This window comes from Mycetomoellerius zeteki, unplaced genomic scaffold, assembly GCF_001594055.1.
Source record: "Mycetomoellerius zeteki isolate Tzet28-1 unplaced genomic scaffold, Tzet1.0 scaffold182, whole genome shotgun sequence".
NCBI lineage: Eukaryota > Metazoa > Arthropoda > Insecta > Hymenoptera > Formicidae > Mycetomoellerius > Mycetomoellerius zeteki.
In genome coordinates, this window is record NW_017256778.1 from 927,331 (window position 1) to 943,145 (window position 15,815).

The following is a 15,815-nucleotide window of genomic DNA, read 5'->3' on the forward strand; positions in this document are numbered from 1 at the left end:
CAACCAAAGTGGCCAAAATGGATGCAGTGGCCAAACGGTGCATTCACCCTAAAACGCAAATTTTTTAAGTAATTCGAAATGTTGTGATACCTTCTGATTTACAGTTAAACGACGAATGATCTATGATTGCAGATACATCTTATAGTACAAATTATATCTTAATTCTCATGTTTTGATATTGAAGCATTAAGTTTTATTTCTCCAAAACATACATTTTTAATTAAATTAATTTCATTGAATCAAATGCAAATTTTAATATTGATTTCTTGATTTTGAGAACTAATTTAATTATCTTGTGATTCGATTCAAAAGATATGCGCGACTTTCGTATTGATGCCAATCAATGCATAATTTCATATACTTAATTCGAAGATGAGGGAGAGAGATAGAGAGAGAAAGAGTGAAACTATATATAATATCAAAAATCATCGTCGGTGAAGAGGGAAAGAAGAGCGCCCGTATATTTCGTATCGCATGCAACAACTTTGTTGGGAGAAGCTTGTCAGAGGAACATATGAAATCTGCAACCGCCTGCAAGCTTGCGCGTGTACACGGGTAGACACGCGACAAGCGGTGCGACGAGTTCGGGTTGACTTGGGCGGGTCCTGAAAGCTAACGGGAACCGACGAGACGATACACCGGACTGCAACATGTTATCCATACGCTCTCTACACGTCAGTATTCTACCTTCTCTTATTCTCTTCTCTCTCCGTCGCTCCAGCATCCCCTTTGGCGCGTTCTCGTAATTACTCGTGTTTGGTTAATTGCTGCTTCATCTTATCTTCACCCGCTTTCCCTTCTGTCTCCCACCTTTAAATCTCCTACTGGTTGTATGCACGACAATTTAACATACACCTGCTACGAAAATACCATCTTTTTGCGTTTATGGTAAACATGTAACGCCGAGATAAGGCGGGAATGTAATTTGTATGGCGAGACTCTGAGACGCTTCGCATGGCAAAGATAAGAATTGAAGTGTTTTTAATGGCACTGTCTTTTCGTACGACTGAATGGGAAACCGATCATTACTGATTGTTATATCCTCTGGTTTAGGAATTGACGGTTACTCCGTAAAACGTAACGATAAATTTATTCGTGATTTTAGCGTTGCAATCGTATTACTCGACAATCTGAAGATTGTATATTTGCTTTACCATGATTTTAGATATATTTATAAATTATAAATTTGTATAAAGGTATGTCACATAAATCAATTTAACGTGCATCATCGAAAATGAAAGAAATATACAGTGAATAAAAAAAGGATATTTGCGATTTTTACTTTCTTTGGAATCATTATATATAAAAAGCAGAAAGGTATTGTTGCAAAATATTTTTGTTAGAATACACTGTTTTATTTCTATTAGTTAATAGTAATAATTTTCTTTTGTATATTTACTATTTATGTTTATAATAGTTATTGTTTATATTAATATTTTATTATTGACGACAAATTAATCTTTGCAAGATGGGAAAGTTGCATAGTGGCGCTGAAAAAGTGTCATATTTTGAGGTAACAAATATTGAAGAATTGTAACAAATTTTATTAAATTCTTTCTTAAAGAAAAGTTGTATGATTAAGAAAAATAGATCTTTGCCCTCTAAAGGAAGAAATAGAAAAAAAAAATTATTAAGAAATTATTAGAGACAGATCGCACTTGTGCAACAAGTTTTTCTACGTTTCCTATTTTTAGCACTACGATTAGTTTAAATTTTTCTCGGATTTATTACATTACCCGTCGTATTAGTTATTAGCATATTTGAAAATGAAGCATTGTCCTCAAAAGGACGGGAGTTCATTGAAATGCAATTACTTACGCGCGATATAATCCATCAGATTAAATTAATTAAGAAATTGAAACTGGATGTTATATATACGAATACACGCTCTCTCACCATGCGATCGATAATTATGCTACACTTGCTGTTAATTATTCCCCCGTACTTGACATTTTTCTCCCATGTCGTCCGCCAAGCTTGTTATGTCGCTTTGCACCTGCAATGGGAGTTTCATCCCAAAGCGATTTGGCAGATCCCGATAAAAGATTAAGGGCTACAACCCAAGACAAATCTCGATTGCGTGCTGGATTACAAAGTTTTATTACGGATGCCGTTGCATTAACAAGCGATAATTATCATCGGAATCGCTATTCGTTCCGTCTGTTCTGCTTCTTTCTGTGAGTTTGATCCGAATGTAGCAACATGCTTTCAATGAAAATGAATAAATCTCTGTTAATATACTGATTAATTTGCCTTATAATTGAGGGATATACCTATACTGATATACTCACCTGCAAAAAAACGACTTACTGCAACGTTACATATATGACTATATATATATATATATATAAAAATCTCAGTGTTTTAATCAATATAATAAATCGTTGCAACGGATGTAACGAAAAAGTGCAGCTAAAAATGAGAATTTGAAAAAGTTAAGCTTGATTTGCCCTATATTACTGAAAATCTCATTAATTTTAATCTTTTATGAATTGATTTGACTTATATTTTCGATAGAACTGACGTCCTTAAGTATCTATTGCCAAAAACGGAATTTAAAAAGAAAAAATTTTATTGTACTCTGGAAAGTTAATGAATTAAAATCCCCTTCAAAACGATTTTTGATTGACTTTATTAATTTACTGCAAAAAATTGCCAAAGTTAGGTATCATTTTTAAGCCTCAAGAGTGGTGTTCCCCTTAATTCAATAACATTAAGAAGTTATTCAAGAATAAAGGCTTAAGTGTGGCGTTTTCCCCCCAATCACCTTATTACATAGTCCAATACTAAAAAAGAGCTCACATTAAATTTTGAATCGCATTATATATATCAAGTATATTATTATATTAAACATAATAATATGAAATATTTGAGAGTATATTTAATAATCTGCAGTTTGATATAAGAAAAGTCAATAGTGAATTTTGACCGAATAACCCAGTTCAAGTATCTAACGTTTCACTTTAATATTTTGGAGAACGAAACCGCAGACATGTAAAATCGACCGCGACATGCGAGATGGACAATCGCGAATGATCTCTCCCCCGTCCGAGATACCTCATCTCAGAAGAGTAGAGGAGACGCTCCCCTTAAGATTTCCGGTCACACACGGGTCTGGGAAACGAGGGCGTTCAGAATTGGCACGATGGGCGTAGTTCGAATCGTTTTTGGCCTCCCGAGCAATGGTAGAATTGCGAAACTTCCCGTGAATTGCGAAAGTGGCGTGGATTCATAACGGCGCTGAAACATGGATGTGATCCGCCGTCGTCGTCGCCGCGAGAAAGATCACGCATCACGCATCGAGCCAATAAGTACTGGCATTTACTCTTAACAAAGGACGTTCTCGTCCTCGGTTAAAGGAGACAGATCGCGTACATTCCGACTCAAGAAAAAGTCTGTTAAATATTATATCTTTGGAACACTTTTCATCTCCAGCGAATAGATCCGAGAGAAAAGTGAAGTAGATTATTTCAAAGTAATATAGATTGAAAGACACTTAATAAATATCTGTGCGGATAATTCGCCATGTAAAAAAAAAGTCTAAATCTGTTTTTTCCTTCTGCATTTTTACAAAAGATATACTTACTGTTAAAATTATGTAACAAAAATAATTTTTAACGCTTACCATCCACTTAATAATCAGAAAATGTCCATGTGAGATTAAATCTGATCACGGCATACTCATTTACCACGATAATTCTCACTTTTTCAATTTACTGTACTTGCGACGAGATCGCGTGCAATTTTGCTCTCTTTCGTCTCGATTTCGGTCGAGGTTTTCAAGGAGAGAGATTTCGCGCATCCTCATCGACCGATATGGCAGGAAAGTCTGTGGCGTGAACCTTCCATTCATGCTTCCGCGTCGTACAAAGACGGCCGCATTGCAGTGACATCGGTTAACGTGACATGGAAGTGTTATTTTTGTTTTCCCTTTTTTGAGAAGAAAGAGAGAATGTTGCAACGGTTGTCTTCTTAAAAGAGTGGGCGTCTCCCGAAATTTCCCGCGGCTCGACTTGACATCACTTTCCCGTCACTTCGCCGATACTTTCCACCGAGGAAACGCCTTCTTCCTTCCGAATGTAGTTGTCTTCGTTCCGAACGGTAGTTGTCACTTCGCGGATATGAATGGCGATCGACTGTATGGATGTTTAAAGTAAAAATGTAGCGATAACGGAATGACCGTGCGAAGAAAACTTTCGCGAAGGATCCGTTATTCGTTTATACCTGACGTCACATGCATGATATTCGTGTTATTTTAACGTGTCTTTTTTTCCTCTAATCGTTTTATGTAGATATCTTAAAATTTTATAATGTTCATTGTTTCACATAAAACTGGCAATATATTAATGTACTAGTTAATCTGTTATAATTAAACAAGTTCTTACAAAAATATTCTTCATTTAATTATTTTGTATATATATATATATATATATATATCACATGTAATCCGGAAATATCCTTTTCCTTCTGCTGTAAGATTCTTATATGTTGTAAGATTTTTTAATACAATTTTTTTCTTTTTATTTTAATCACATCATGTGATTAAATTAACATTATCTATTTTCAAAACTACCCGCATATTCGATATATTCATACTTCCCATATCCATATACGTAAATATTAGAAAGTCTGAAAGCAGCAAACCTCTTCTACCGCAAGTAATATAAAAATACAATTGCGATTCCAGCTGCAATTATAATAATACTTGCAGTTGCGCTTACCTCGAAGCGCGATAATTAACAATGTATTTGTACAACATATTAACTTCTATGAATTTATCGATATTACTTCAATTCTTGGGATCGTGAATTGTACGTGCTAAATTAAGTTGTATCTGGACACAGCCGACAGAGGATGCGATGTTAATTGCGGATTGTAATTAGCTCATTTTGTTGCGAACCAATTTCGAGAAAGTCACTTAGTGTCCTTGCACGTATGTGATATTGAAAGCGATCGCGGTATGCCATAAGCGCGATGTTAATCAAGCATTTAAAAAATATCCTTCAAATAATTTATTTACCTATTGCAAAACGCTCTCTTGCAATTGCGCCTTTATGACAACGTTATAATTGTTATAACGGCAACTATATTAATAATTAACCATGGCTGATCAGCTTTTTCTTCATTCAGATTTTTCTTTATTCAGTAATAATGAAGAAACTTATTTCCTACGCATTTTTCGAACAACTGTTATTAATGTTAAAATAACTTCTGCAGAAATGTATGATAAAATTGTTTCGTTGACATTTTCATTGATTAATATTTCACGTTTTAGTTAACTTACTACAAATTATAATGGAGATGAGAATTGCATTAATGTTTACTTTAATCAACAATCTGTTATATTTGTTAGTAAAGATAATTTGAATGTAAATGTACCTTGAAGTTACAACTTAATAGAAACGAAAATCAATCGAATATACAACCAGCGAATCAACTTAAACCGACGAAAAGACTGCATACGTTAGAAAAAATTTTTTTTGATATAATACTCTAAATAATAGGTAATTAAAAAAAGTATTCAACAACTTTTTCTTATCAACGATAATATCGTATATACAAACGTGTTGAGCAGAATATACTTTACGAAAAGTTTAATTGAGGCTTTTAAGGAAAAATACATTACAGGGCTTCTTTACTTATATGATAAGTATTATTATACCTCTATTTACGGTCTAATTGCAAGTTTCTGTTCTAGCATATCGTTATTTCTATCCGTAATTACCGTCTCGCTACAAATTGCACCGTATCGCGACTGGCGACTGGTATTTTATCAATTGTACTACGCGATATTTTTACCTGTCTGTAACGGTTTAAAGTCGTTCTAACAAAGCGTGGAATGTGTGCTAAAAAGATTGCAACACTTGTTTAATGTATCTTTAATTGCCATTGTCTAATCTAATTCACTACATTCAATACTTTACATCAATGCATACACATACATGTATAGTGAATATTTCATAGACACAATAATTTATGAAGGTAATCTGCATGCACATAGAAGCAAATAATATATTGTATATGCATGGCACACATAGATTATAATTTTTGTAGAATATTTATAATTAAAAATTTAATTTACGTATTTACAAAACGCTGTAAATACTATCTTTGTTTGTATTATATTATTTAATATGAGCATCTTTTTATCATATCTTTATTAATAAGTTGTTCAATTAAATCTAAATTTATTCATTGATATTCTGTAACACAAATCTCTTTTAATGTCTTTATAATCGGGGTTACTTGTAACGTCGTTACAGTTACTTTTTTTATAATAATTTAGTAAAGACGTTACAAGTTTTATATCTGTATAACGATAACGCCAAGGTTGAAATAGTCACTGTTGAAAGTAACTTGCTACCATTAAGCGTTACTCATTGAAAAAAATAACTCGTTACTTTACTCGTTACGTCATGAAAAATTGTAACATCACATTTCCAAATCATTATTATAAAAAAGTAACGGTAATGGTATTATAAATAACGCGTTACTTGCTATCCTTGGTAATTACCTATATTGGCTACTCTCGAGAATATAATCATCCCTCGCGGGAAACCCAAGTTCTATCTATGTAGATAAATATACGCGCGACTTCTCGGCCACATTCGTATCCGTAACCTCGATGCAGTCGTCATCATGCAGACTTCATAGTGCAGGCAGGTGACTAAGAGGGGCAGAGAATGAAGTGAAGAAAATGAAAAGGTAAGAGCGACGAGGCAGGGCGAAGGAAGTTGCAATGCGCTTGCATTGTTCGCACAGCTGTTTACCCAGTTTTCCAGCAGCAGCAGTGGCGCATTGCGATGCTAATTTCGTTTGCATTGTGCGACGATGTACGCGCATGCATTCATCGCGCGCCCCGACGGATCGAGAATCGTGGAGGGGAAAATGAAGGAGAAAAGGAAGAATGCCTCGATCGTGATCTATGTGGCGATTCACGTCACCGGGCGAGCTAGTCAAGCTAGTCTTGCATGTGTGATGAGAACATGATCGTAGTGAATCATTCAAATGAATCGAATCGAAACGTCAAATCAAACCGGAATTCAATATTGTAATAGTTGCTTTTTAGCAACCTCTTTATTAAAAATAATAGTACTTAAAAGTGCATTTTTATATTACAATGAACCGCCGAGCTTGTTAGACTGGCGTACGATTAACATGAACTGCAATCTACTTCAGACCACCCTATTTTCAATTTTATATTGTACGTTGTTGCGTCACAAATTGCCGAGGATTATCTATCCGGTATATAACGAGGCGAAGGTGACGATAACGGGCAGCTAATGAAAGCCCTTGCGCAGTTGATGACTCGGTTGGTCAATCGTGATTAACCGTACTCATTCGAAAACTTGCCATGAGCTAATCGCAAACGTTATCTCCGCAAGGTGTGCAACACGTTAATCGTTCCGTTCAGACGATACGTTGAGTAAATATACTGCGTATCATGCAAAAATATCGTTGCGAAACATGAATATAAGTGCCTTGAACAAATGGAAGCTTCAAACTCATACTGGCAAAAAAAACAAATCGAAAATCGAAAGATTTCACAAGTAAAACACTATATCTCTAAATTTAAGATTGAGATATTAAATTTTATTGAAAGCTATTTATTGAAAACGACGTGATTTAAAATCTAATCTGGATTTTAATTATCGGTGATTTGATATTAGCAAAAAAAAAATTGTGAGCGTCGAATATTGCGACGCGAGAGCTAATCGGATGAGCTGTCCAGTATTTCAGAAATAATTAGTCCACTTTTCGAAGCTATTTATGTTTTTCCGTCTCGTAAAATTGTGTCCATAGATAATGGTGCGGCAATTACGGGGTTTTTTGCTACTTCATCACCGAGGTAGAGTAATTAAAGTATTCTGGTACATGCGCATTTCATTCCCGATCATTACGTTTAATTTCTTACTGATTCTTTATTCGGTGATATCGTCATCTGCATGCTTTTTGATAATTTAGAAACCCGATCTATGAAAATTATTACATCATTGTTACTATATCATTTCAAGTTTGATGACTTTGACATTACGTTACATTACCTCATGTGACATTGATATTATATTACATTACATTATATTTATGTCATATATTTTACTTTAGTTAAAACTTCGTAATTATAATGAAAATACACTTGGACATCATAATTTCCTTAAGTACGTCTATACATTTCACAAGATACGGCCACATGTCGCATAATTCGTTTTATTAAATTTAATTTTTAAGTGTATGACTAATAATTTTTAATTGTATTTTAATGATGTTTTGCGATATTGAGAAGGATCCGCATTAGAATCGAAACGTTTATTGTATATTAATGTATTGATTGAATAAATTCATTACACGCGTACATTCAGTGTTCGGGTTCACATAGGCATTTTCATTCTTTGGAGCCTGTCAATTCTTTTATTGTATTTTACTTTAATTACAACATGCTTGTATAGCCACAATTATTTATATAACCGAATGGCTGTATTAAAAATTATCAATATTTCGCTCGCAATTATCAAATGAGTAGAGCAAACGATGTCTAAATTTAATAATTTGTTTGTTACGTAAAATGAACATACATGTAAAAGAGGACAATGTGCCATCAATTGACAAATGGTGATACGCAATCTTGACCTAGATACAGCAGTTTCGAATTGCGCTCGTCACAGAGACTTCAGCATCGCGATTATACTTATGTTTAATTCCAAGGTCATCACGAAGTCAGTCTCTGGCCCCTCTTATCGTTCGTCTAGGATACGGCGGGTTTATGCAAGCGAGACGCAGCACCTTGCCTCTCTCCTAGGAGAGAGCAGCCAATAGAGAACGATTCCGACAGCGGCGCCGACGCACTCGGCTCTCTCCTACTCTCGTGAGATAGTCTGCCGAATCAAATCTAACAACGGATATCTCGTGCGCGCGCACGGCCGCTCCGGAGAGTGCCTATTGGCGTCTGCACCCAGGCGCCGAGTTAAGATGGACGTTACACGATGGTACCCTAGATCATGGACCACGCATTTGTAATATTATTAGACAGGATCATCGAAATCTCCAGTTTCTATTTTTAGGATGACTTTGACCAAGCGTCAATCAACTTAATTGATGATTTACTTATCAAGTGTTACCTGTACTATTTTGTTAACATCAATAGAATTATCAATTTTTTGTTGTTTAACATATGGAGAAAAAGATTAGGGATGACAAATTATACAGCTAGAAATTTTGCTTCAAGCAATTCTAATTAATCATCCGTGAACCAGGTGGAAAATTAACAAGGATCAAATGTAGGTATATCTCATATCCCATGCTATACTTCATCATAAATATACTATAATTTAGTGTGATTGGTAACAATGCACTTTCCAGTTGCACGAAATCGGCACGTACGCGCGGTACTTTTTAAGAAGTTATAGAAATTCTTGCTGAGGTATGTCACACCCCAGTTCACGGAGGGTTAATCATCGATTAAGCTAAATGGAGTTTGAACCAAATCATCTTTATTGATGATTAATCTCTAGACGTTGATAATATGGAAGTTAGAATTAACAGCGTTATCTTAATTAATAATTCACAATGAATTTAAAAAGAAATTTTATAGTAGCATATATAATATACAGTATTATAATAAAATATCATGTTTAGTTTTAAAAAATTATTGCTACAGAAAATCACTATAGTACTCCAAAAGACCACAATATAAAAGTCGCAGCATTATTAAGATTCAGCAGTTTAAGCAGATTCAACATCTTATTGAACAGCCAGATCTATTTTCAGTCACCAAGTGAATTTAATTTGACTGGACGAATTTAATCTGGCTTTATTTAATAATCCTATTGAATTTATTTGTTCATTTATATTTATTGCGTAATAATGATTTATATAATAATGAATTATAAAAGTCATAAACATCTCAACAGCTGTTATTTAATAATAATCATTTTGAATAATTACGGTTTAATAATCTGAACCTATCTCTGTATTTCAAAGGATATTAATCACAATTGATTAGATCGTTACGATCGGGATAAGTGGGTGATTGAATAAATAATCTCTTATGTAGCAAAGACAGCACGCCGTGCCCAAGAATCTGTCACGTGCTATCGTCATAAGCCGGACAGACGCGTGATCGAGAAATTTCAATTGCAAAACAGGCGAGCGCAACTTGAATTTAAGAACACTCAACGCCGCTCGATCGTTTTTCATGCACGAAGAGTCGCGAAACCATTAATTAACTAACGATCCACGGCGCGTGTCGCACGAAATGACGGCCGTATATAGTTTTAACGGGAACAACGCGTCCACCACGTCCACGCGGACGCATTAATTCCAGTCGCTCTTCACGGGGCAATTAATCCGCTATTGAGAATTTCGTCTTGAAACACTGATACGGTCGAACACCTGCACCTCGCGATCCCTTCCTGCCACGGCTACGACGAGGAGGAAACCGCCCACCGTTGTTGGTGCGACGACGCTTAGAACGCATCTCCCGCACTCTATCTATAAAGGTGGTGGTGGGGTTAGATACCGTGGAGATCACACGTTTCTACCGTACTACCAGCGATTTCTGCGGGGGTAGACGAGGGATTGAAGGGGAAAGAGAAGGAGGACGCGCGCGTTGCGTCTTCTCTCCGTTTCCCACCACGTCGAACGCCGGCGTACTCGGCACCACAACCGAACGATGGTAGGCGGAGCCTCCAGGTAGCACACGAGACCGACGCGCAGGTGAGAGAAGAACGAAACCTGAGCGAGGAGAGACAGACCAGGTAAGGGGAAGCTACGAGCCGGCCGACACACGTTCGTCCTCACACGCGAGAGACCGTGCGTGTCCTCCTCGGCCACACTGCGGGGTCAGTCGGGGTCCTGCTCTTAGTCAGGACACTCCGAGAGGAAAGAGCGAAAATTTCATGACAGCTACCCTGTGATCGGGCTACCATCTGATAATCCGCTATCACCTCGGGCTACTCTCGGCGATACATACCGTAGGGATGTGTTAGTCGTCACGAGAAACGGAAGAAAAAGAAGGAGAAAGTCAACGGCTGACGTAAAGATTCTGCCAAGGGATTTAAAACATCTTGTAATTCATGATTCTTCGAGGTCTCAAATTGAAGCGACTTTAAATATCGACGAGAATTCGTTCAAGCAGTGGTTCGCGTCCTTATCACGATTAATCTTGATGAATATCACGTGACTTCCGGAAAAAGACTTCGACTGGCCGGTTGGTGGTGAACGGGACCAGTTCCAAGGCCGTCCAAGAGAACACTTTTGATCTCGCATTTAACGAACGCTCACGACCGCGTGCTTCCGCGAAAGTATTTGTGCGAGGAGGACGTGTGTCGGTAGTTTAACGTTTGCCAAAGAAATCTGTGTGATTCGCGCCGAACTGATCTGATAGGCACAGTGCGTGGGGACCACGTCGGGAATAGTGCGCGACTCCATGAGCGGCATACAATTTTAGCGCATCGTTTTCACATCGCCACAACACCTGAACGTGATGTGTGGTGAGTAAAGGATTTTTAATATCTTCGGACACAACGATCAACACGTGACACTCGCCGACTGACTTAATTAACTATCCGGTAAATTTCGACGATCGCGATAATTTTCATTTATTACGCACTTTTATCGTCGCACGCACTTGCCGAGAGTTACGCTTCATTCTACGCGTCAGATTTACATTTATATCACGTAAAATACTCTGGGATTGGTAAGAGAAATTTTTGTTACAAATTTTTAATTGTTCTACACAGAAAAGGAAGAAAAATTAAATTATTTATAGTATTGAGTGAAACTTGTTACAAAATTTGATTGATTTGTGCATTTTATAATTTTATCGAAAATTGATGTATGCATAATTTCTTCAGATAGAAAAAAATTGCATTGTGTGTCGAAGATCAGTACATTGAATCTAGTTGTCAGTTATAGAAACATGATCGAATATAAATAACAATAAATTTATTTTGCATGAGAATGTATCAACGTCACATACACTATCAATCATCAACGATTCTATCAATCGAAATGACATAAATTTGATTTTTAACATCACACGAGTTAAAGCTGATTTAAAGTTGACCTCTCTTGTAACTTTCCACGACGTCAATCGCGACTCTTATCAGAAGTCAGAATTAATCACTTGTGTTTTTTTCGCCGATCCATTGATCTTTATCATCATATTTTAAACGGTCTTGCAAAACAGTCTTCGTGCAGATTACTCTTGTCCTCGTCAATTCCTTGAACATATTCCGCGATTATTTTGACGTTTAACATTTTAAACAATGCAAAGCATTTTAAACAGACGCATTTGCATTTTTTTGTGACACAAAAGTACTTGTTAACCACTTGTCATATATATATATATATATATAATAGTAATAATATTTAATAATAATTTACTTGTTAATAACAATCATTAATAAGAGTATATTTGAAGTCTGCTCAGAATTGTTTCAATTCGAATATAAACCAAATTATGATTGATTACTTAAAAAATTTTTCGAACGTTTCATTGAGTAGCTATTGTGCTTTATGTGATATTATATAGAAGATTTATCTTCTCGAATATTCAAGAGGCGGCAAGGTTTCATTACATTTTCTGAGCAAACTTCTATTACCAAGTCACACATCTGTAGTTTCGTTCCGCAACATCACTTTTTCACTCTTGATGAGATTCCGTGTGATTTTTCTATAAAAAACATACAGATTATTTGCGTAAACTGCTCTAACAAGTGGCATGAACTCTCCATTTGTTTTTTCGTTCAATAGTCATTCATAATTCTATAATTTCAGATATTAACTTCAGCTAATTCATTCCGTACGATTTTAAAGACTCATATCTGGAAAATATACTTTTCTTTCCCAGAAATTTTATCACTGAATTTGCGTCTCAATGAATCTTTTTTTGAATTCGTCCCCCTAACGTAAAAACGCAAAAGATTTTTGTATCTTTGAATTGTACTTATTTTAAAATAAATGAATAATATTTCATTTATCTTATTTGACTTACCTACTATTTGTTAAGTCGCACGTTTTGCGTATCTTGAAATAAACTTGTATACTGCTCGTGTTTTTACTTTCATACACGATTACACTTAAAAAAACGTAGGTAATGTTTATGAAGCAGGTAACATTTATAAAGCGCACGGCTTCTTATACAAATGAAAGATTTTAGCGACGCGCGTATATTATCCTAATCGCAAAAGCGAAAAAGTACTGCGGATAAGCTGCACGATGATAACCGAAGCACGAGGTATTAGAATAGCTAGTATTTTAAACATATCACGAATGCAAATGTAAAAAACATGTGTAAATTTCCAAAACATCGTCGCACTTTGGTCGCTTGCGTAAAAAATGTGATGACTAACATGCATATGCCACTCTTTATTGCATAGAAAAATATAATATAATAAAACATTAATGTAATTATTAATGTAATTAATACAATAAAACATTAATGTAATTATTACACACGAAGTATAATAAATAGTTTTTTAAATAAAACTTTGCAAAATTTATATATTTATATATATATAAATGTTTAATTTAGGTATTTATAATAATTGTTTGTGCATAATAAGATAAATCATTCAATATAATAAAATTTTCAGAAAATACGTTACTTTAATTCTTAAAATAAGATAAATAAATATTTTTTATAATGAATCAATTATTTTTAAATATTTTTATTTTTAATTTTGTTAAATCCGTTAAAAACCCACATATGAAATATTGTATTATCACATAATGTCACTGTCTTGTGTAATACTATAATATTAAAAAACTACATTTGTCTTTGAAATTAAAAATTGAATGCCTATTTTAATCTCTGTTCGAAAATGTAGCGACGACACTCATAACTTAGTCCAAAAATCCGTCTTAAAGAGGCTCAGGCGGAAAGAACATCTGACACTTGTTCACACAGCTTAATCAAGGCTTTGCGTAAATATTCATGATTGTTTTTTGAGATTTCGTTGAGTTGTTACGGTGGGAGTTACTTTCAAAATTAATAAACAAACAAGATTAGCCGTTTACGAGGTCTGGAGTTCTGTTTGTCATCAATTAATCGATTTGTTAATTGACAGATGTCTTCTCATTATCTGCTAAGTCATTTGAACGTCACAGAGCGAAATATATAGACTGTCGTTAAATTTTGCTAAAACATAATCGAAAATTTCCGTCAATATGAGTGGATGTCCCAAAATTCCCGCATTCGGAGTACAAGACATGATACTTTATGCTAAAACAAACAATTTTTTCCTTTACCAAAATTGCGTCCGACAAGTAGTTTTTGCAGAAGAGCAGGTTGAAGTTAATGAACAAGCGTAAAAATTATTTATCGGACACAATTTTGCTAAAGGAAAAAAATTGTTCCGTTTAGCATAAAGTGTCATGTTTTGTACTCCGAATGCGGGAATTTTGAGACACTGTGTATAGTCACATAAATAAAAAATTTTATTCGATTTCGAAATTTATATGAAATTGAAAATGTTTCGTATTCACGAGAATACCGTGAGTCAGAAGTGATTAATTAGTAATTAAAAGAGCTCTATCTGACCGCTATAATTAATTTTTACGGTGAGAAGATAAACGACTCATTGATTCGGAATTCATGTGAAACGCGTCGTGCCTCAAGTGTGAAATTAAGAAATGACGTAGTTAACGTATCTCGAATCTGTTAAAGTGATATTTCCACAGGTGGCCATTCCATACAATTAATCTTCGTCATTAATGAAAGATTTTTGGTATTGCACTCATTATCGCACACTCCTCAGTTTGTTATCGTTTGTCTTGTTTCGTACTAAAAATTGCAAAAACATATTTACAATATTGATTAAACGCTAACATTCGAAATGAAAGAACATATTTTTGAGAAGATACTTATTTTTGTTTCTTTATTTATTCTATCCAATTGATAACAATTAAGCTCACTAATGTATGTGTGTGAATGCAGTACATACTATATAAATATAATTTAAATGTTACCATATATTATGTCATTACATTTTATTATGTAAAATATATATACATTATATTTTAATTTACATATTATATTTTTTTTGATCACGTAATATTTTCGACATTTCTGTTTGATATTATTCATAGTTTTATTGCTCATCGTCGCATAAAATTGAAAAGTTAGCAGGAAATCGGGTTTGTGACGTTCATGATTTATTCTCACGCATACAACAAAGAGAACATGGTTTTTTTATTCTGTGGGCAACGTAATGCATCGATGATAACAACGCAGAAGTGCAGCATAATATATCGTTGAATTGGCCTCACCTGTTTAAATACGTGCCTATCTAATATCGAGACCTCGAATTTCAACACGAGTCATTGAAAACTTTCCATATTAAAATCATGGTTCTCGAACTGCTTTCCTTTTCCGCTTCAGGTTTAACGAGCAAAATTTCTGTGACATATTTAAATATATATTTTATCTCAAACCATTTTTTGTGCTCCAATGTCATATATTTCTATTTCAACTTATTATTAGACTCGAAACGAAGATTGATATATTTGATCCATCTCTCTTCTGCTTCCCTTTCTTTTTGTGAATGATTATTTGATAAGTTTGCCAAGGAATTTTTCATGACGCTTATCAGCGGCATGCTTTTGTTCCTTTTTTTTGCAACTATGTTGGACGCATTTTTATGAGCTCATTTCCCTTTTCAATTCACTTATTTAAAATCGAAGAACAATAATTCAAATTCGCAATGAACATCCTCCGGCGATTGGCAGAAAACTACATTATGCTCCGTTATCTATGGAAACAAGTAACAAATTCTCGCTAGCGATGCGTTCGCGCATGAATTATGTAGGAATGC

At 34.8% G+C, this 15,815-nt stretch overlaps 1 protein-coding gene across 1 annotated transcript in view; it reads left to right on the top strand.

The window, feature by feature from the left end:
- Positions 1-11,199: 11,199 nt before the first annotated feature.
- Positions 11,200-15,815, top strand: part of LOC108721734 (zinc finger protein 628) — a 27,956-nt gene continuing 23,340 nt past the window's right edge. Inside the window, exon 1 of the mRNA XM_018446429.1 lies at positions 11,200-11,489. Within this exon, the coding sequence (XP_018301931.1) occupies positions 11,483-11,489 (7 nt within the window). The 5' untranslated portion in view covers positions 11,200-11,482. The remainder of the gene's footprint in view (positions 11,490-15,815) is intronic.